Source organism: Hippocampus comes, unplaced genomic scaffold (genome assembly GCF_001891065.2).
Source record: "Hippocampus comes isolate QL1 unplaced genomic scaffold, H_comes_QL1_v1.1 scaffold17, whole genome shotgun sequence".
Lineage (NCBI taxonomy): Eukaryota > Metazoa > Chordata > Actinopteri > Syngnathiformes > Syngnathidae > Hippocampus > Hippocampus comes.
In genome coordinates, this window is record NW_017805002.1 from 1,102,893 (window position 1) to 1,126,798 (window position 23,906).

The following is a 23,906-nucleotide window of genomic DNA, read 5'->3' on the forward strand; positions in this document are numbered from 1 at the left end:
TTATACCAATAGTGAATGCGAGGGACGAAGTCAACATGACTTCATTTGTTCACTTCTACCTTCGCCCATCATAAATGGACAAACAAGTATTCTTCTCACTGAAACTTTGAATCTTGGATGGGGTTGCGGGTAGGGTAGGGTAGGGTACCCCCAAAAACCCCTGAGTTAGGTAAGGGGGAACAGGCACAGGTCATCATTTTTAATTTTTTTTTTTTTTTTTTTGGTCTAGGTCCTGTGTCAAACATACGGCCAGCGGGCCGGAACCGGCCCCCGAGGGGGTTCGATCAGGCCCGCGGGATAATTTAAAAATCAATACATGCATAAAAGACACGGAATGAATATTTTTAATAAGATGAAATTCATGTATTATCCGCAAGGGGACACACTGTTTTCTCTTTAGTTTGTGAAAGTGTAAAGTAAGTAAAGTGTAGGCAGGGATTACATTTAGATTTCATATGCACATGTGTAAATGGTTTAAAAAAATCCTTTCTTTATAAATCTCGTTTAATCTTAAAATGCATGACTATATTTTTCAATACTAATTACTTGTTCAAGTTTTGTGCCTTTGTACAATCAGTGGGATCAGTTGCAATGCATATACGTGAATGATCAAAGTAAATGCCACCTTTGTCTAAGGAAACCTAAGGTGTTTCATGAAACATTAGGTAAAAGATATGTTCATTAATTTTCAACATTTTCCTCATGTTCTTGTGCCTCGCTATCCCGAAACAAAGGAAAGACATGATATTTTGGTTATTTATAGCAGAGTATGGTATAATGTTAATGGTCCGGCCCACTTGACATCTACCGAGGCCGTATGCGGCCCACAATGTGAAATGAGTTTGACACCCCTAGATTAAAGTGATACTTGAGTAATAGTACAGAAAATAATGTTGGTTCATTAAAGTTAAAGTTACTTTTGCCTTTGAAACACTATAGCCAAACTTTCTCATTTATTCTGACCTGATTCTCTGGCAATATGCCTCTGGACAATCATGCCGTGCTTTTGTGGTTCAAAAAAAGTATTAAAGAACAGTATACTGTATATGTGGAGCCTCAAAACCAGATACAGCGCTACAGTTCTTCCATTGCAGCACAATCGCTTAATTTGCGCGTGTCAGTTGCTAACTGTCATTTTTTTTGCAATGGTCCACTGCGTCGCTTGGGTACGGCTGGACTTGCAGTTAAGAGTTAAATATTTTAGGTTAGAGTTCATGTTTTAGGGTTTGAGTTTGTATTATGATACCAGGTTAAGGATCAGAGTAAAGGATAGGGATAATAATGGGTGTGGAGTTACTCTATTAAGACACATTAGCCTCTGTTTCAGTTGTGCAACCAAAACCCTACCACTCTACATACCGCTCAGAACCCGAATCCCACTGGGAAACCTTGAGCTATTAGTCATATCTTTCCTCGCTAGGCGTTGTCTTACGCTTTCCGACCGACCTGCTGCGTTTATAGGCTAGGTACCAACAGTAACGAGAGACAAACGAACATTACCATTGTGTGATGTTTACATGTATGTACCGCTTCCATCTTTTCATTCAATATTTCTTGCCTTTACCTTTAAGGCTCATTCAGTCACATTCACAAAAGTTCTGAGTAAAGAGCATATGGGTCGAGACCTAGACAAAAAAATGATAATAATGGACGGGTAGCTTCTTAACTTGGATTTGCAGTACTTCCAAAGTTGAATGATTAGATGGTCTGGAGCATCTTTGTCTGTTGTACTGCAATTAACACTGTTCACTTAATGGCGATACATACAATGGGTCCTTGGTTTATTCAGAATACTGTTGCCGTGTAAATGCTTATGTTTAATTCATAATTATAGATGACAGTTTCATCTATTGCAGGTGGGTTTGGACTGTATCCGTGTGATAAACGGCTTCATGATACTTTCTTGACACCAATAACTACTTTTCTACTAGCCAGGGTTTTAGAGGCATCTTAGATCATTACAGAAAGCGTTCAAAGAATATGACCACGTTTTTTTCAGAGAATAGCTGAGGATAGGTTCCACAGAACTAAACACAAATACTTCACTGTACTTTTATATTATTCCTGTATGGCCGTAATTGTGACTACGTATTCTTACGGTGCTGTGCAAACTAGTCCATTGCTCGCTGTTCGTAACCTCGAAACGTCGAAACCCGAGGCCCCCCTGTACAGTCATGAGCTCCATCATATGTTGCAAGCTTTCGTCAATCCGAGCGTGACGACCACCATCATATATCCGCACGATAATGGGAGGAAAGTCACAGGCTGGTTCATGAGGGTGCACGATGCCAGATCCAGTTAGTCGTGGACGCGTGGACGGGGGGAACGGGGTGGTGGGGTGGTGATACGGGTGGAGGCCTCTCGCTCCATGTTCCGGCCTCAGCTTCCAACAGCTCGGGCCCCTGGCTGTGTTGCCGTGACAACCGGATGAGGTAAATGGTTGCAGGAGAATCCTCATTACGAGCTGCACCACGTCCTGCAGTGACACCTCCCGATCATGACGTTGGTCTCTTTTTTTTTTTTTGTTTGCCAAAATGTGTATTGTATGTCGTTGAAAGGCACTAAAACAAGAAGTCAGGAGTGAATTCCTTTATGTTGCAGCACAACTGGTTTCTGCAAAACGGTGATTGCAAAAATTCAGCTGAACATTATGCAAGCAGGTGGCATTAAACGTGTTTTTTTTTTTTTTCTTCTTAAGCCTCTAATTTTCCCAGACGCCCTTTCCCAAAATAGAGCGCCGCTTTGCATAGTCGCAGCGATCACAGTTCTGGGTGAAATAACACACCGTGCTGTGTTTACAGATGAGGCTGAGACTGTGAACTAGCGAGGTTGTGTTGGGGGGGTGGGGGGGGTGGGTTCACTGTTGCTGGATAGTCATTATTCACATTGTATATGTCACATTTGCACTTACATGTAAGCAGGGCATCTTAATATGATATTTATGGCTTGCATTGCAAAATCCCTCTGGAATTGCTGTTTGTTAGTCAATTTGATTTACAGCATACAACACTTTACAAAGAGAGGTCTCACAATGTGTTTTGCTTTGTTTAAAAAAAAAAAAAATACTGAATCACAAAAATAATAGTGGAACTGATCAACTTAGCAATTGGCCCATGGAAGGCTTAAAAAAAAGACACTAGTTTGACTGATTGTCACAAAAATTGGGTCGACATGATTCTCCATTACAGGATTCACGGCAAAGTCTCAAGGCTCCAAAGTGAAAAGTCAATCATGCAGTTTGGTGAAAAGAAATCATTTTAAGCGAATTCCAGGGCTCACACTTGAACTAGACACAACTAAGGAATTTTCCCAAACTAGCACAACCAGAATCAAGTATCCTAGACAGGCAGGCAATGCTAAAGTGCCAAGCTTTTTTGCCTTTGCCATCTCATGGACGAAAAGCACGGGGTCAAAGTTTGATGATCATTTTGAGGATTCACATCCATAAAGGGCTCATGAAAAGAAGAAAAGTGCATATACAAGAGACGAGAAGACAGAAAAAAAAGATTTTATTTTTGTTTTATAACCAAACAACAGAATACAGCTACACACATGACGTGTTTGACATTTCGAAATGCATTCATGTGCAACAACGGCGTCACGGTCGTTGCTGTTTCTAATCTCAATTTGACTCTGACTAGTCATGGCTTGCATTGCAAAATCCCTCTGGAATTGCTGTTTGTTAGTCAATTTGATTTACAGCATACAACACTTTACAAAGAGAGGTCTCACAATGTGTTTTGCTTTGTTTAAAAAAAAAAAAATACTGAATCACAAAAATAATAGTGGAACTGATCAACTTAGCAATTGGCCCATGGAAGGCTTAAAAAAAAGACACTAGTTTGACTGATTGTCACAAAAATTGGGTCGACATGATTCTCCATTACAGGATTCACGGCAAAGTCTCAAGGCTCCAAAGTGAAAAGTCAATCATGCAGTTTGGTGAAAAGAAATCATTTTAAGCGAATTCCAGGGCTCACACTTGAACTAGACACAACTAAGGAATTTTCCCAAACTAGCACAACCAGAATCAAGTATCCTAGACAGGCAGGCAATGCTAAAGTGCCAAGCTTTTTTGCCTTTGCCATCTCATGGACGAAAAGCACGGGGTCAAAGTTTGATGATCATTTTGAGGATTCACATCCATAAAGGGCTCATGAAAAGAAGAAAAGTGCATATACAAGAGACGAGAAGACAGAAAAAAAAGATTTTATTTTTGTTTTATAACCAAACAACAGAATACAGCTACACACATGACGTGTTTGACATTTCGAAATGCATTCATGTGCAACAACGGCGTCACGGTCGTTGCTGTTTCTAATCTCAATTTGACTCTGACTAGTCATCTCTCTAGATGGGGCGTCTTCAATATGCATCTGACAAAACCGTGGACAAGAGGGGCCACTGGGGTCTGCAATGTCAACACTGACCCAGGGGGGCCTGCGGTCTGGCAATAAATAAACACTCCATTCTGAAAGGTTTAATATAAAAATAGACATGAATCTAAGAATAGTTAATGCAGCAGTGCATGCTCTAATGTCCCGGTGTTTGCGAGAAAAAAGAAGTCACGTCATGCGAACCTATGCGTTGAGAGCCAAGAGCTAAGCTAACGTAAGAGTTTGTCAATGCAGCAACTACACAGTAGTTGGAACCCATAATGATATGTATAAAAACAAAGTCCCTGTGTGATTCTTTCCACTACATTGAGGGAAATGTTTGTTGAATGAGAAAATCACACTCAACGTCTCAGGATTTTGATTCCGGAACATGTGAAATAGCTGATTTCATGGCGTTGTATGCTAATCAGCTTTGTGATCTACAAATGTCCCCCACTTTTCTAAGGAGTAAGCAGTGATTGGTTATTGTAATGTCTAAGGGAATGGAAGGTAGTGGAAACAGGTCCATTTTAGCAGTGAGCCTTGTTAGCTAGCCAAACAAAATACATAAAGTCATAAACTTTAAAACTGCAGGAGATAAGCTATAACGAAAAATGCTAGTGCACATCCTTCATAGTTTTGATGGCAGCATTTCCTCATATTAATTGCGACTTGCTGTCTACAGTGAAAAACTTTCTTTTTGGCGCCATATTGGGGAATCTTTGTGTCAAGATACGATGTTGAGTGAGTCGAGGAGCTTCATGTAGAGGTTTGCTGCCATTTTATAGTAATTATAGGCAATTATAAACATTTTAATGTGGAGGCCTTAACAACTCGTTGATTTTCGCTATGTGCAGCAGGGTTCGGGCCCGATCCTCTGTATTTGACAGACATTAGCATTCAATTGTCTCCTTGCAGTGTTTGTGGAAGAAATCAGGATGACATTACAAAGTGCGGTGTATGAGTTGGCATACTGATACTGGGGGAAATGAGGTGTTTTGTGGGGAGCTTATAGGGGGTCCTTAGTCTCGGACAAATCCCAGTTGCTGTGGCCATGTCGTAAACTGAATTTGTGCATAAGTTAGAAAAGTTCATAATTAAAGTAAATGTATGATAAACACTGAGGCCGAAAATATCAAACAATCGAGTGCTAAAACAGGAAGTACTACAGTAACTGTTTGTGTCTTCTTGACCTGAGGACCCCCACACCCCAACCCCCCATAAACATCAAAACAGCTAATTTGATTTTCGAACAGTAGTTTAAATGATTGCTTTCAAGTGATTTTCTTTTACAGAACAGTAAACACACAACAGCTCTTAAGCGGGGTACACACATTGATTTGTAACCACAAAAATTTTTTAAACATGACCCAACACATAACAAAAAAAAAGAAATACATTAAATAATCAGCACCCGTTCTTCGTATAGTCTGTGGTGTACACTCGTTATCCTGCGGGAGACGTGGTTTGGATGGGAGAATTACATTTTCTGTAACCCTCCCAAAATTATTTTTTAAAAATGCTAATAAATGTTCATTGTATGTTTTCTATGAAAAACGTGGAAGGAAATGGGGGAAAAAATACAGGCAAAATGAAAGAAAAAAAAATAGCCAAAAAATTGCCCCCCCAAAATATTTGATAAAAAAACCCAAATTTGCAAGTACATGAATCCGGGGTTGCCCAGCCGCAACCTTCTCAGGTTGAATGTGGTCAAAATTACGATATACCACACACAACAATCGCAGGCCACCTGCCCATGAACCAGCTGTCTGTCATAGTACTACACAATACATCGTAGTACTGTAACCTATAAGAGGCAGCGTGGGGCGATAGGGCATATATGAGTTGAGTAAAATACAAGTTGCGTCCTATTTCTTCCGCTATTGTTGCTTGACATTTATGATTGTCATAACTCATATATGCCCTGCAGCCCCACACTGCCTCTCACAGGTTACTACTATGTATTATGTTGTACTATGACTGTTTTCCATGCTGCTCAGTCATAAAAAACAAACAAAAAAAAAAAAAAACTATTCCACCGTAGGATAATTTTTTGGAGACTTCTGATAATTGGGCCTTTGCTAACTTTAATCCTAAGGGAGGGAAAACGTTCACATTTGGCATGTTCGTCAGTATATGTGTGTACCCTACTGACCCTGTGGTTTTGCCTGTAATGTTGCTTTGTGCTGAGAATGCTTCACCCTCAAGGTGACCACAACTCATTAAAACCAACGAACACCGGCATTCCAGGATCCTTTATTTTTTTTAAATTTTTTTGTGATTGTATGTGTCTTTCCATTCCTTGTGTCGCAATTATTTCCACCTCACTGCAGAATTCTTGAACGCAAACACCAGTAGTCTTGGTTTTGAACATTCCCAAACCAATTAATGCATTCAGGTCACTTTTAATCAGAATGAAAAATGTGGCTGTCATATTTTTGTTAATCACACTTCTCTTCTCCTGTAAACTCTTTAGCTTCATACCTTGGAAGAACGCTTCTAATAATTTTTTTTTTAAAAAAGCACAATAGATCGGCGGTCCCCGTGATAATGATGATGATCTATTAAGTGACTGGTTATAATGGGGACTTTTAAATGAATAGATTTCAGGATGATGTCTAAGGGCCTCAAGTGCCCTGGTAGTAATGTGACAATGATAGCTCAATGAGTTTGAAACACTCACATTGAAAAACAGATAAAAATCCTAAAGGCTCTCTTTACTTCAACCTGATCTTTGGCAGATGAGGACGAAACCAGTTGGAATGGTGTAATTAGGGCTGTCACATAATTAGAGTCACCATTTAAAGTGCATTCATTGACACGATAGTTGTACATGTACTCTTCTTTTATAATACCACATTGTTGTTTTTTTTATGCTCTAATTGTGAGGATTATACTCAGAGCTATTTCATCTTTCTACATCAAGCTAATGAAAGATTATATTCTCTGGCTTCATATGATGATGCTTGTTTTAATTGTGGCACATACATGTGTGTGTGTGTGTGTGTGTGACTATGTAGTATATACCGTGGAATCTGCCTGTCCGCTGTACATGTCCTATTTTCTCGCCTGGTAGAAAAACACAGCTTGAATGACAGGATGTGAGACCAGAGGGGGAAGCGGGGAATTAATATTGAGGTCATTGGTCTGTATGACATCTTTCGGATATTTCGTAGGGTATGATCAGCTTACATTGTCACAGTAACCTTCTGAAAACTTGATCGCGATTGTGTTCACACTTGTTTGAGTCGGTAAAACCGGCTGCATTTCGTTGTCGTCAAGTGTTACAACGCTAACATCCGAACCAAAAAAGCAAACCCAGACCTTTTGAACATGTGGTCTTGGTCCGCTTGTAAGCCAACTAGGGTGAGGTTGAGTTCATTTCACAGGGACCACAGACATGGAGCAGTACGTGTTAAAGGAGAATCCTTGTACATTTGTTCACAATCTAAAACTGTCGAGACTGTCTTCAAGACCCTGTAAAATGTATTCAGAAATTTTGTTTCTGAAAACATTACGCATGTTTTATAATAAAGTGCGAGACACAAGCATGGAGTACAGTGGACCGCCACTATTCGCGAGGATAGGGCCTGGACCGGCCCTCGAGTAGTGAAAATATGTGTTTAATTGATGGCCTAAAAAAATCTTGAAAATTGCTGATAAGTGCAACTGCGAGTTACAGTGTTATCATTACTAGGCCCAAACCTGTTAGCTCATATGCTAGCTGGTGGCTAGCACCCTGTGATGACTTGATGGGATATTCCAGCCGCCAGAGGCTTTCAGTGGATATATTTTGGCGGAAAGACATTAGATGAAGTAGCATCCATTTTTCTGTGTGGTGTGATTTCACACATTTTGCGGACATGCCCACAATATTTGGGAGCAGGAAAAAAGGCTTGATTTGTCGGGATTTTCAAGCCTAATTTTATATGCTTGCTCATTTTTTTAATCATTAAAATTTGGAACGGTGAACACTCTTTTGTGTAGTATTTCAAATTTAGAAGACTTATTTACTTTCACTTTATAGGGACTTTAGCAACATTTATGTAACATGATGCTGTGAAAACTCTTCACAGATCAAGTGTCACAGGATACTTTTTGCCCCCATTTTCAGGCCTCTGCTGTTTTGAAGGGGCGGCCCAAGTTTATGCAAATGAGAGGCTGCTCACCACACCCCTCGCGACTTCGGGGCACCTACTAAGTATGGCTTTTGTTACCAGGGCGTTCCGGGAGCACAGAGTAAGATCAATAATGACAATAAAAGTGTTAATTCTGTTTTCACTCATGGAGGCAGCACTTCATTACCAATTTGCTGAGTTACCCTTGTAGCGGATGTGTGCATGTGGCACATAAAGTGGACGCACTTGAAGGTATTTGTCCAGGTTCATCTCAATAAAATAGAATATCCCAGAAAAGTTAATTTATTTCAGTAGTTCAATTCCAAAAGTGAAACTCTACTGCACATGGCTTATTAAGTGCATCAGAAATAAATTGCAGAAGGCCAATTTTGAGGTAATGTGTCCCCCCAAAAAGAATTAAAAATAAAAATAATTTTGATTGTTTCTATTGTAATGCTCTAATTTCTTGAGATGGTGAATTTTGGGTGTCCATTGGCTGGAAGCTATATTCAACAAAATAATAAAATCATGAAATTTTTCACTCTGCGTGCAGTAAATGTACTGCGTATGCATAATGCAGGTTTCCCTTTTTCGGTTAAGTTTTATCCCATACTCAATTTTTTTGAGACACACCTGTAAATCAGAAATTAAATCCATCGGGCGATGCATCAACTTGTGAAAACAGAAGAAATTTTTGTTTTGACCAATGGATGAAAATGTCACCATCATGCGTCTTGTTTTGACCAGCTGAGTCCTCATCTCTATGATTGGCACAGATGGCATCATGGCGTTGAGTGATAGTTGTCGTTTTTGCAATGTAAATAGTGGTATGCAGATAAAGGGCGTCATAAATAACACGATTATTTAATCAAGCCGATTGTCAACTGAGAAAAATTTTGCCACAGCTGCAAATCACCCCACGAAACACACTGTTGCTTTGCGATTGGTCCGCCCCATCAGTGATATCGCGGCCTCGGCACAAACACCGCGAGACTTCAGCTTGCTGGCAAGGTGATGAACTCTCAACTGCTTTGGAAAATTTGAGTCTCATGAAAATTATGGACCAATTTTGATGCAACGGATGCAATGATAAAGGTGTATAATTCCAAGGTCACCAAATCCAACAGCATATCTTTTTGATACTTTGGCCTGAACACAAGTACCAAGCTACAGGTGTGAACACAGCCCAAACCTTTGGTTTGGTTTCTATTTTTTGCAAATTGCTACCCAAGCCATGTTTGAAAAATTCCAAAATATTTTGAGTGGAGCTGATATTATCTATCCCTCAGGAGTGACTTTTCATACCATACCTAGATGCCACTTTGCAAAGAAATCAATAACTGTACCAGGCTGAGATCATTCCATTAAAAAAAAAAAAAAAAAAAAGTCCTGGGCCTTCACCAGGAATAAGCAGCACAAATCTGTCGCCGCGTCGCATACTTTTGTCTGTGGAGTCCACGCCAGAAACAGCCAGATGAGACGAGCCTTTTGTGAAAGTACATCCTCATCACTCCTCGCTCTCCTCTTCGTCACCCTTGGAACCTTTACTCCAGCGCTGGAAGCAGTGGACTGTGGAAGCCAGGAAGAAGCTGGTCATGATGGCTACCACAGACACAGAGATGCCCGAGAAAATGATGATGAGTAGATCCGTCAGAGTCAGGCTGGCCTGGCACTCGCGGAAGCTGTCCTTGGAGAGCTGGGTCAGGGACACGCGCCGCCCATCCATGGGGAGGGAGCACTCCATGTCTTCCACTCCTGGACCCAGAGAGAAAAGGAGATTAGACAGATTTGCCAGACATGCTGAAGCGGACTCGCGAGTGGCTGACGCCATGTTGCGACTTGCGGACCACTGCTTTTGCACGCTGTCCGTTCAAAAGATGATGTAACATGCAAGGGCAAGCAGACAGGACTGAGGCTTATTGTTGTGCAATATGCCCTAACATAAATGTCATCCAAGATTTTAATTATTTCCACTGAAAACCCATTTCGTTGTGTTGGAAATTGTAAACCTCATCATTATTTGGAAGTATGGCGGGGTACAGACATCACCGGTGTTGAATGACGTAAGCGACTCCTCACATGATGAGGAAAAAAAAAAAAAATTAGCGTGTGTGTTCTTACTGCTGCTGATATTATTTAGTGCAGAGGCGCGGGTATGTCACATATATACAAGTTGTAAGACTCAACTCCTAACCTTCAAGTTTCAAGAAAGTCTCTAAGTTACTACTTGCAAATGTGACTGATCGGAAGACGACACAATTGATTGCTGCTTTCATCCGGTGGTTGCCGGCTAGTCATTAGCGTCTAAACTGCTAATGTTGATGTGGTCGGGCTGTGCAAACCGCTCGCATTTTCATGCTTTTCCACTTGATCACTTGAGTGTTACTTGTTCAAATAATTCAGTAGATTCCTTGTATTGTCTTGTTTTTGACGACATACCAAGCACAGCAGCCATCGGGTTACCGTTAATGTCCGACTCTGAGAAAGAACAGTTGTAATCTAAAAAGAGGTTGTTCCCTCCGAGGTTATAGTTCCATTTCACATCACAATCACAAAGGCCTCAAAAAATGTGTTTCATGTCACAGTCGTGGAGTCCAAAGCCTGGCCCAACTCAGTTTTGACCACCCACAGAAGACTTTACCATTGTAAATATAGAGCATGTTCACCATTTATGATTGCAGGTCCCAACCATCTTGAAAGCAGATCGGGAGGAAAAAACAGCCTACACGCTCCACACCAAAATATCATCACTGGATAATCTGATCATCGGGCCTTTGCTGATTTTGATTGCAAGTGAGATATAATGCTCAAACCCCACTGAAAATTGCTGGAATGTGTTCACATCCCGACTAAGGCACAGGACGGATGCCAGAAAGAACAACTCAAATATTTATACAGCAGAATCTTTTTATGCGATATTGCAAAGTCTGCAGGGCAATGCAGAGGGAGCTGATTTAATAACTATCAAGTGTTTGCTCGCAGTGTTTTAAGTCTTGCCACTTGAGTACAGCACACCCACCTTAGGCAGCTTCACTGCAGAAACAATTAAGGTAAATCTAGCACGTAAATGCCCACAGTAGAGCTACTGAACTCAACATATATATATTTACATTTCACAATTTCATAGTTGTAGGACCATAACACACATGGACTTTTAGAGATTAAATTTCAAGCTCTTGATTTATCCTGATCTTAAGTTAAATAAACAAGTCAACATGTAGAATGAAAAAATGGGGTTGCCGGACTTGTCTTTCAAATCAAAATGTACAGTATGACGAACTGGAAATATATGTGTTTTATTGGAGAGCAAGGATCGGGTAACTCAATAAAACAAAGCACCTAAAAATGTGACAGCAGGTATCCTAAAGTGATCATAAAAAAGGCGAATGCGTGTCGGAGGCAACCTTGACTTTGTCATTAGTCAGTCGCTAAAGTTGTTTCCGTACTGTTCAAATTTACCTTCCACTAGTTATTGCCCTTCATTTTTCATTTCAAATTACACGCCATTTCGTCCTTAAGAGAAAATTACACCAAGGTGAAATAGCTCAGAAAATGCAGTATAAACCTTTACTGCTTAATAGTAATTGTGCCATATGTGTGTGTGGATATATATATATATATATATATATAGTATCTCTCTCTCTCTCTCTCTCTCTCTTTCTCTGTGTCTCTCTCTTTCCTGTATCACGAGAAAATGATGATTTGATTAGAGTGTGAATGGTTATCTATACTACAGTAAATCTGCCAATCGGTCCAGGGTGAACCCTACTTCTCTTGCCAAAAGTCCGCCGTGATAGGCTCCAACTCACCTGTGAACCTCAAGATAAAAAAGCACTACGGAAATGGATGGATGGGCAGATGTTTTGTGACAAAAAAGGTGATATTTTCTCAGATCGGAATCTGACAGCTGTAAAAGTATGAAATATACTGGTTCCACCGTGACATGTAAACATCTTGCTTGAATGACCTTGTGGGGCTAGTGGTTGTTATAGGTCCCAAGCGCCCGGTGTTTTGTCTGGAGCATTAGCGCAGTATTGACATATGACCCAATGGGAGCCTCCTACGTCTGGTTCAGGATCAGAATCTCATGAGTCAGCGCTCAATTGACAAGAAGCCAATGTTATTGATTCGGGTGAGAAAGAGCACACTGGTTAATGATGGCATTAATTACAAGACCTGTTAAACATGCTGTATGTGTCCGGGAGTGAGCTTCCAGACAAAAATGCTTAAGGCCTGGTCTTACAAGTGCTAATAAGGTTAAGCGGCCTCACAATAATGAACTGAAAATATTGTTGCTTGTCATGACTCTTGAATCTATTATTCTTGCACAACAAACAATATGGCAGGCCACTTTCCAAGAAGCAGGCCCTTGTACACTTTGACTCAGGGGAGCTTTGAGTGGAGATTATCATGAGAAAAACATTTCCCAGGCTTTTTCCTAGCCGCGGCCTCCTGTGAATTGATGAATTAATTGAGTCGTCCATTCTGCTTGAATGGCCAGGATTCATGAAAATGCAAACAGATACAACCTTTCGAAAAGAGCCTGTACTTCACATCAAAATGGCGACATAAAAGCAGGATTACTCCGTGCTTTGGGGTCAGACGTTGCTTCTAACACTTGGCTGATTCCCACAACAGGAAGTCCCCATTTTGACACAATGACACTCATGCTGACTCACAAGGTGAAAACAATTCCAGCCTCTCGCTGTCACCGCTGGTAACAAACCAGCTCAGTGACATTAGAGGACATGAGGAAGGAAATAGATTTAAAAAAAAAACTGAGTGTCTTCCCTGAGAAGCGATTACAGATTAGTCGTGATGAGAACATAAGTAGAAAATTGTAACCTCTGCCATGACTTGAAAGTCTCCCATCAGCAAAATCCAATGATGAAGAAAAAGACAAAGTGTGATCATTTTCCCGGAAGAACACACACTCCCTTCCAAAATGATTGCAACGGTGAGACCAATTTATTTCTTTTTGAATGATTATGTGGCAAGGTTTTAGACAGGCCAAGTCCATTCCTGGACTTAATGCCGATGGAGCATGCAGTTTATCTGCTCCTGAGGAGACCGAAAGGAGTAACCTCCCAACCTCCGCTGGCAAAGCATCCCAAGAGAAAAATACAAATGTTTGGTCATCTCATTTGGCCCAGTAAGATTAATACAATTATTGCAAGAAAAGGATTTTCAACTAAACCTGACGGCTGTTTCTCAATCAGCGTGCTAGGTAGTTCTTACGCCCTTGTGAGCTCGTGAACCATCACCAGTCACGGCCCAAGAACTATTCCAATTGAAAGAACAAATAAATCAAGAATGCGCCGAATACCCGGATGTTGTTCTTGTCAAATACCTTAATCCAAGGATGCATCAGTTAGTTACTTGTGAAGGCTTGGCTCCAAAAATGTATGCATTTCATGCTGCTACCACAGAAAAACGAGTCAGGGTGGACATTAACAAGAATACAGCCAAGAGACTTGAATTCTTTCGAAGAATGTTCTCTAATGTGCCCTTAGGAAGACCGTACAGTACTTGGCGAGTCCACGAGACTGTATTCTGCATTCTGGTCCAAGTCTTAGTCACTCAATACTCCTGTTCATCTGAACATTTGATGTTTTGTTACAAATAACGCTCCATAACTTGTGTATCATATCCAGAAGTAAATACCTGATTTTAGACAGGCTACTACATTCCCCCAACTTAAACCCGATGGAGCATTCATTTTACATGCCATTGAGGACGCTGAGCAGCACAATCCACCAAATACCGTCCAAAGAAGAAAAATGTGGCAAAATCCCACGAATGAAGAATGCAAATATTTGGTAATAAAGTAACAAAAGATGAGCTGCCAAATGTTTTCAGTTCACAGCAAAACTAAAGGAACTAGCCTCGATGGTTCCAATACCTTTCAGAGTGGAGTGTATACAGAAGATACACACTGGTGGACAGAAAACGCTACAGAAAAACCAATAAATCTAGGCAAATGAACACATAGCGTGTCACGTTGCGCATTGCTTTGTGGCAATTAACACATAACTGATTCAACATCTGACGACTATTTCACCAGTATTTCTTCTTTTATTTCCAGTATCCGGCTAGCGCTAAGAACAACAGTAGACAGAACGAGACCTGATGCATTTCAGGGAGGTGGACAAGACCCCTCTTCATCACAAGATTGGTGTTTTCTCTGTCTTGGAAATGGCCTGCTCTGGTCCAGCAAATTGTTGGGTTTGTAAACAATGTTTCTGGTTTGGTTCATGTACATAGCCTGCTTTAGAAAATCTGTAAAGGGAAGACCACTGTATTTTTCTTTACCTAGTGTCCATGTCAAGGGATAAAGAGACACGCTCACAGTCAGCTTTAATGACATGCTAGCTTTATAACTAATGGTATGATGCCGCAACCAATCCTTCACATTCCAAGCATGGACATTTAATGTATTACACGTGGGATTAAAGTCAGCCACGGGATGATTAATCCGCCATCTCCAGTCATGATTGATCTACCTCATCGTGACAGACCGCCATCAGCGGTGGTTTTTCCTTACCCCTTTAACGACACACTGTTGATTTTAGCATCTGCCTTTCATTCGTACAATGACCATGTTGTCCATGACACGGACACAGAAGGTGATGCTATAATGACTGAATCTCCTGAAATGCATCACACCGATTAAATATCAGGCAGATCTAATGAAGATCCATTCAGGGGCCCATCACGGAGCCATAAAGTCGTAAAAAAGGCAATGAAAAATTCATAGGTCATGGCGAGGGTGGGGGAGGGAAGGAGCCGAGCAGGGAGGCGAATGAAATGCAGAATGACGAGCGTTCATGCGACAGCGTAGGTTGGGGGTGCATCACTCAGGAGGGGATTCCTTCTGCAATGAGACCCAATCACGGTACGTTTCATCAGAGCTCCTCATGGCCTTTCGATAACAGCTCATCATGGTGCAAAGTAGCATTCAGTAATCAGGCTAGGATACAAAAAGATGCCAGCCTGTGTTAAAAAATAACCTTTGTATCATCACATTCCACGTGAGGTGTAAAGATAGCCAGTGATGTCGTAGGCGGCTTGTGGCTTACTATCTTTTTTTTTTTTAAGACGACACTGCGTTTTGCAGCTTTTTACAGGAAACTTGATTGGCTACAAATGAAAATTGAGACTCCGAATCCCCCATCAAATGAGCTCCTACTTTATGGCAAAGCTGCTCGTAGAGCTGGCCTGCCATACCCCGCAGGCAGCTCCAGCTCCAATTACCCTGGCCAATTCACCCAGAGAACTGTGTCACCCTGAATTATACATAGCCTTTGTTCATCCTTCAGTCACCGGTGGACAAGACAACACTAGATCATGTTTGCACTCATCCCTTAAATAAACATTGAACTACCCAAATGCACTATCAAAAAGCAATATTTTGTGAACCCAACCTATACAGAAATCATGTCCTCCACTCTTGAGACACCGTGCCCCAATTAATTGCACTTCAACACGTTTAACCTCTCTTGAAATAGATGGCAAAAAAACACATAATACCGTCGAGTAGCTTTAATGACCTCGACTATTGCTACGGGTCCACCAAATGGCATACTTCGGTTCAGTTCATTACATCTTGATCTGGTTAGCGTTTCCACGCCAGTAACTAAACAAACTCACTTAGTACTGACATCACAGCAGGTGAAAATCTAGTGAATTTAAATGGGGGAACGAATGTATTTACATCCTCCAAAGTAGCACCTGTGAGAACCAGGTTGAAAATCATTAACACGGTAAACAAAATACAAAAGCGTCTGGTTTTATAGCCGCACACCATCAGAAGTGCTGGGGATGAAACAAGTGGATTGTAATTAGTTCTGCTTCCAACGACAGTGGATTAAATGAACAGAAGCTGCTAATTAAACATGGAAGAAACAATCCTGTATTGAGTAATCAACAGAACATGTCTAAACTTGGTACAACTACACCCCGGGACTTCCGTCGTCAGCATCTGAAGAAATACAGTTTGTTGGTCTGATCTTCTGTCTGGAAATCTGTTTTTCCCTACCCATCACCCAAAACATCCTGCTTTCTTTTTTTTTTTAAGCATCTGCCACCTCACTGACCGGCAGTAATCAAACTTATGCAAACAGACAAGTGTGCCAATCGGTGAACTCAGCATCACGGGGGAAATCAAGAAGTGTAAAATGAAATGGGAATTGGGTTTTGCAGCATGGGGCTTTCTGGCTGCTACATTATGTAGGCTGTCGGGGGAACCGTGAAGACCTCAGGACGATTTCAAAAATAGCAGCGTATGCTTGTCCAAATATACTGTCTTTAAAATCAGCTTTTGGTTCCTTGCGCTTTGCATTTCAACCTTTAGATCAGTAGATGGGTAGCAACACACGTGTGTGTGCCTTAATTAGCAACATCTTTACGTCCATCCTGAGGATATGTTTCGACCTTTACGTTCTGCTTTAGCCAGTTAGCATCATCTGTACCTCCTCCTTATGATAGGGTAATAATCATCAGTCGGTTACCAACAACTTCACATAACCCTCTCGTTGCATTCCAACCTATATGAAGCAAAATTTACACCAGATTATTTAAATATAGAATTTTTGTTTTGCGTTTTATTTTATTCATTTATTGCAAATATTTTATTGTGACTATACCACATAGCGATTGAGAATCATTTTGGGAGACGTCATCCACTGAGCACCCCACCTTGATGAGTTTCAACCTTCATGTTGTATAATATGTGCCGTGCGACTGACTGGCGACCAGTTCAGGGTATAGTCTGCCTATCGCCCAATATCAGCTGGGATAGGCTGCAGCAACCCCCAGTGACCCCCTTCAGGATAAACGGCGTTGAAAATGGATGGATGGGTTTTGTATAATAAGCAGTTAGCACTATCTGCACCTCCTCCTCGTGATTGGTTTTAACACCCAACTTACAGTATCAACACCTTCACGAGCAGCATACACCGTTAAGAACAGACTGCTGCAGAATGCAGGATTGAGACTTGTTCACAATTTAAAGAGCTATCATGGTGGCTGATCCATCAAGATGCAACAGAAATGCTATGCAGATGGAGCACTTTAAATAACTATTCACAAATTCGGTACAATAATATAAGTACACTAATCACCTATTTTCATTATTTTGCCCTCTTTCTGGCAGGATGCTACCTAAATAGTCTAAATAGCAAAGTAGTGTTGTACATTATTTGGTGTCATGGAAGTACATTGTCTTGAAGTGATACATCGTCAAGTTACGGACTGCTCCGGAACGAAGCGGATCCCACGAACATCGACAGGTGTCTTAACAAAAAAGTTTAATTTCAAAAAAACACAATACCGACAAAGTTCAACAAAAGTCGCTGGTAAAAAAAAAAATTTAAAAAAAAAAGTGCCAGAATAATACGCAAGTAACATAAATTACATGCAAAAGGCAAGGAGGGCTCAATAACGAATATTGCTTGTCATAAAAAGACAAGGAGATCCAGTTCCGAGAAATGAAAATACATAAACAAGAAAAATTATATGGAAATACACAACGTGAACAAGAGCACTGTAAAACAAAGACTCCAACCGTCTGGATAATCAAACACTTGAGACATGAGTCGAGAGCATGTGAATTATCCCACAGAGACCTGGCAGCTTGGAAGTCCTGAAATCAGGGGTGCCTAAACATTATGAAAATCACCGTTCCCCCATCATGGGAGTGTTCGGAAATTCATTTTGAGTGTGCGGCTTCACTCAGACCGTTTGGAAACTCGGAATGTTATTCAAATCTGCTGTTCGGTTATTCAAACTGCCCCCAAAACAACACAGCCCATTGCAAGCAGTACAAGGAATGTTAACGGCTGCTTTTGGAAATTAATGTGAGTGGAGCGTGCTCTGCACACACAGCACATGAGGACAAGGTCAACAAAACGTCGCGTTGCTAACTACATTAAAGTTTTTCTTTTTATGTTATAATGGCTTGGCTTTAACCAAAATCCCACGCAAAAGGTACACTCCTGGGAGATTAATGCACCTTGTAAATTGTTGTTGTGTGAAGCTAAAGTTAGTTGCCATGTCTAATGCTGCTTTTACTTACTTAATTGCATACTTATGGCAGAAGTTGCTTCTTCTTCTTTTTTAAAAGATGACAAAGTAGAAGAGGCAACAGTAGTCATGGCACCTAACTTTCGGGTTTGCACAACAACAAGTTAAAAGGCACATTAATCCACCAGGATTGTACCACTGGCTTTAATGCAAAGTTGGATTCTGATGACGGTAAGACATTTACAAAAAAAAAAAAATGTTCTCATAACCTCTCATTCATTTATGAATGCAGCCTATTACGAGCAGTTCTGTATTTATTCTTCATTTTGCAAATGTACAGGTAAAGCTCTACTCCATGAAAATTGACCTCGTGAGGAGGGGCTTGGGATAGTGAGCGAACACTATATTTACGGTTGAGACTATTAATATAGTCAATTATAAACATATAAACCCCGGGGAGGGATCAATTACTTGCAGTTCCTGTCATTTATGAACAGCAGGGATTACTGTATAGGATATAGAAGCTCTTTGTCACATGCCACACAATTAAGTTTCTCACTCAGTGATGAATGTAACATGCGCTCCCAACACCCACGTTGGGAACACTCACCAGACTCGTGTCAACTCCATTCGCTAATGAGCGTCCTATCTGTGATTGTACTACTTCTTCCAAAGGCACGCTTTGGAGAACATTGGATGAATTTGGTCTGGTAGAGGAATACCTGGGAGAGAAATACTACCAGTCCTCCTTTCTAATTAGTTCAATTAAAATAGCCCAAAAAAATGCCGCTCTCATGCAAGTGAGTGACAGTCCACCCCACAACATCCACGACTGGACCAGTGGCAAGCCTGGCTTTTGTTACCATGACAACTATAGGTGGAGCCTGAGACTTGCAACTGTGTGTGTGTGTGTGTGTGTGTGTGTGTGTGTGTGTGTGTGTGTGATTTTCATTTTTGGAAGAAGCATTTCATTCATGACGTCAAACAGCAAGAAAAATGTCAGACGAAGCGATGTATATTTCTACAATAATTATCCACATTTCACTTTGCACTAATTAACATATTCACATTTTTCCTCTTTTGGAACCAGCTATTTGCTGGGGAAAAAAAAAAGGAATTCTTTCTGAAATGCCTTAAGATACCACAATATGGCAAAAAAGGCCCTGTCCAATAGGAAAGTAGTACATTCTGTCAAAAAAAAAATATTCAAGTGATGCCTTTCAATTTAAAAAAAAAAAAAAAAGACATGCTGTTGAAGACTTAATTTTAGCCTGAGCTGCTATCCTCAGATGTCACGAGAGTCTCGAACCAAATGTTTGTCACAGTACCAAGACTGACCTGACCAAATACATGCGTATTTGCGATTGTTAGCCCAGGCTTTTTGGCGAGCAGATCAGGGAGAGAGAAAAACCCGAACAAATCCCGCACCACTGGATAATCACTAAGGACGTTTTTTTAGAGACATCTGACATCTGGTCTTGACTGACACTGATCAGAAGGGTTGACGGGGGGTGCTCAAATTTAGTGCGATTATCGGATTGTGTGTACTCTCGCATTCTGTTGCACCTTTGAGGTTTGAGCTGTTTTTATACGCAGGTCAACACTCACACCCAAACAACCTTGGAACAGTGACAGGAGAAGAAGAAGTACGCCCACTCTCTCTCTCTGCACTAGCCTCCGCACGAAGATGTATTTGCATCACATTTTCGTCCTAAATTCTTAGTTCAGGCCCAATTTGGACAAGCACTGAACAACTGCACGAGCAACTTGTCACGTGAAGCTCCAATGTCGGCTCTGTTTCATTTTACCTCGTCCGGTCCCATGTTGCAGCTTTCTTGCACTTCAACGCTAACTGAAAGACATCAACAGTAATCGCGTGGCTCAGCCTCAGTACGAGCTATGTGTGCAGGGTCTGATGGGATACGCTATCTGCTTTGAGCTGAATGAAAGCGGATATTAAAGAGCCTCATTTTTTTTCTTTTTTTGGTGCGTGCACTAAAACAAATAGTGTAAACCCCCCATGGCTGTTAGAGGCCCATTCGCTCATGTAAGCAGCTCACAACCACAGTACAATATGTCTGATGCGTTAGCGTGAGCCTTGTGTTGTTTCTCAGAGGCACTCACACGTACAGCATATCTTGTGCCCTGTTATCTAACTCAAAGTCACAAGGCCTAAAATGTCTACCCGATGCCCACTGTTATGTAAAGCAATAAATTGATAGACCGAATGATTGTGCAGGGGAAAAAAAAAAAGTCGAACAATGCATTTTGTATACTGTTTAGTCACAGGTGAGCAGAAGCCTATCCCAGCTGAGTTTTGGGGCGAGAAGTACAGTCCACACTGGACTGGTTGCCATTCACTCGCAAGACACACAAAGAGTAATGTTCTACTTGGGGTCACTGGTGAGCTGCAGTCTATTCCAGCTGACTTTTGGCAAGAGAAGTGGATTCCCCCCTGGGCTGGTTGACAGTTTATCAAAGGGTACATCCATTTATCCAATTTCTGCACCACCTTTCCTCATTTGGGTCACAGGTGAGTTGAAGCCTATCCCAGCTGACTTTTATGTGAGAAACAGGCTACACCCTGGTCTGGTTACCAGCCAATCACAGTATACAGGGCAGACAAAGATCTTTTCAAGCTCAACCTTCAAAGCAAGGGAACATTTTGAGTCTTAAATGAACCTAACAAGCATGTTTTTGGAGTGTGGGAGTTAAGTGGAGTACAAAAGAAGTGCCCCATATCAGTATAACAATACAATATTCTTGTAAGTAACTCACCATTAATTGCTGGCTGATGATTGAGGACTAAAGTCTCAAGAAAGACCTCTACTAAACGTTGGATATTATATAAAAATAAAAGCATGTTAACCAGTCGAACTGGTGTATTCTACACTACCATCTATCTGAACTAAAAATACAAATATTCTCCAAATAACTTTCCTGAGACTAAAAGTCCTGTTTACATGTTTATGTCATTGCACGTTGAGCCGCAAATAAGGGCGATTGTGTCATATTACACATTTGCTTTGGAGGCTAAGGGGCGGAGGAAGAACGAGACTAAATTAGAACGGGAGATTTGGGAGGAGGGGTTTCCCTCTCCAACAGGGAGCTAAATAGATGTGATATGTTACAACACTGTGTGTCAGGAAAAGTTCGACAGATTTGCTTACCGTTGGGAAGCTTATGACTGTTCTCCATGAGCCACGCAAACAGGTTGGCAAAGTTGCAGTTACACACCCAAGGGTTGCCCTCCAGCCTCACCACCCGCAGGGAGGGCAGCTGACTTAGCGCACCCACCTTGAGGCTCGACAGTGCGTTACGCTCCAGTTCCAATTCCCGGAGCGAGGTGAGGCCCAGGAAGGCGTCTTCACTCACCATGCTCAGGTAGGGGTTGTTACCCAGTCGCAGTTTGATCAAGCTCCGGGACTCCCCGAATGTGCCCTTTGGGATTTCCGTCAAGTTGTTGCTGCCAAGATCCAGGAAGACCAGCCTGGAGGAGGTGCTAAGAGTCCCCGGTTCGATGTATGAGAGCGTGTTGTTCCGCAAGTCCAAATAAACCAAGTCACTGTACAGAACCAGGAAGTCGGAGGGGATGCGGGGTATCCAGTTGTCAGCCAGCAGGAGCCGGCGAACGTCCAGGGGGATCTCGTCTGGGAGGTGGGTCAGCCCGCGGCCACTGCAGTCCACCGTGTGGGGGTCCGGGCAGAGGCAGGTCGCTGGGCAGTTCTCCCCCCGGGTCCAGAACACAGAGGTCAGCACCATGAGGACAGGCTGGAGCCAGCAGACACATGGCAACATGGTCATGGGGGGGAAAGGAGTTTGGGGGAAAGAGGGTGAATAGGGTAGGGGTCAGAGGACAGGAGATTGGGACGAGGATGGGGAACGGGAGAGTGAAAGGGGGATCAACCCCGCTGATGGAACATGCCAGAATATCGAGGGGCTCAAGGGGTGAAGGCAGAGCAACGAGGATGTCAGGGAGCTCATTTAGACGTCAGAGGGGTTGAATACACTCGAGCAGCCAGAAGTACAGATCAGGGATGTATTGGATGGTTGCGTGATTAGGGGGCAAAGGGAAGGTGCGGGGGGTGAGGGTGGAGGGGGGTATTCCTCGGATATGGCAGCGGTCACCAAGAAGGTCTGGGACGCGGTGATGGGATTCAAGCATGGCAAGCCACCGCCACGTCCCCCCATCGGTCCATTAGCGAGTGGGAAAAGCCTTTGTGACCACACAGAGAATCCTGCAGAACATCGCTCAAGCGTGGTGTAAGATTATCCCCCCCAGACTGCCCGACATACCACCCACCATCTTTTATTATTAATAGTGTTGCGATGATTCCCTTGCAGAGCTCCCAGCATGCACCCACCGAAAAAAATGACAACCCAGCTGTCCTCTTTAAGTCCGATCAGGAGCGGGGAATTAGCATCCAATCGGGAGCATGATGCGTGCAGGCACACACACATACACACGTACACACACAGACACAGCCGCGCAGCTTCGACGTCTGCCTCCGACTGTGGCACGACTCAGCTCGCACCCTCCAAACAATCCCATCCTCCCTCGGTGGAGGCGTGTCTCATCCGCGCTGTCAACACATGAGGTCACTTCCTGTGGTGTGACGACATAATAACCATCGTTGAAATCTGCCAAAGAGAGGAAGCAGGTGCCATTTTGTTGACCTACACTGGTGACTTACGTGAGGGAGATGTCCTTTGAATTACGATTTTTTTTTTCTTCATGATCTTATATCTTCATCGACAAAAAATGTTTCCATGTGCAGGGCTAATCTTCATTTGTAAACGACAAATGTAACCATATTGAGAACCAAATTAATGGATAAATTGATTATAATCTTACACAATTTCAGACTTGTAGCAGTTAAACAACAAAAGAAATTGGGTGGACATGTCGATCATAACAGGACACAAAAAAATTGAAATAAGCCATTTTGCTTTGAAGCAGCCACTTAGGGTGAATTCTAGGCTTAATATTTTAACTCTGCCTGGGGAATCCACCCACAATAGCCACATAGGCTGATTTAAAGTTATTCATAAATATTGTACTCACGATGTTATGTTTCTTATTTATTCCAAATTTGGACTGCGCACATACTGCTAAAACTGCAATACCGCTACTTCTGGTTTCAGCCTTCAATATTATTTCATTCTGTGTGTTCATACATCTTACTGCTTGGTATTTTGGACTACTTGATGACGCCAGCAAGCAAATGAAGCACCATGTGAACCGATTGGCTGGAAAGCCTCAATGATTTATGAAGCTTCATTTCGCTATATGGGGACATTATTGTATAATATTTAAAAGCATTTCAAGATTTCATACCCTATTCTTTCCACTGTACAGCAGGTGTCATTAGAGAGCTAACTTGAATGA

At 41.8% G+C, this 23,906-nt stretch overlaps 1 protein-coding gene across 1 annotated transcript; it reads right to left on the reverse strand.

The window, feature by feature from the left end:
* Nucleotides 1-4,193: 4,193 nt before the first annotated feature.
* lrrc38b (leucine rich repeat containing 38b) lies at nt 4,194-23,101 on the reverse strand. The gene is made up of 2 exons (XM_019858355.1): nt 21,688-23,101; nt 4,194-10,249 (listed from the first exon to the last, which is right to left on the reverse strand). The coding sequence occupies exons 1-2, from the start codon at nt 22,319-22,321 to the stop codon at nt 10,002-10,004; spliced, it is 882 nt and encodes a 293-aa protein (XP_019713914.1). The 5' UTR covers nt 22,322-23,101; the 3' UTR covers nt 4,194-10,001.
* Nucleotides 23,102-23,906: the final 805 nt, after the last annotated feature.

What these genes read in the sequence shown, in the direction of transcription:
- lrrc38b (XM_019858355.1), bottom strand. Translation starts at nt 22,321, where the DNA reads ATGACCATGTTGCCATGTGTCTGCTGGCTCCAGCCTGTCCTCATGGTG. An exon ending in CAGTCATAAGCTTCCCAACG is followed by an intron (nt 10,250 to 21,687) that starts GTAAGCAAATCT and finishes CTCTGGGTCCAG; the next exon opens with GAGTGGAAGACATGGAGTGC.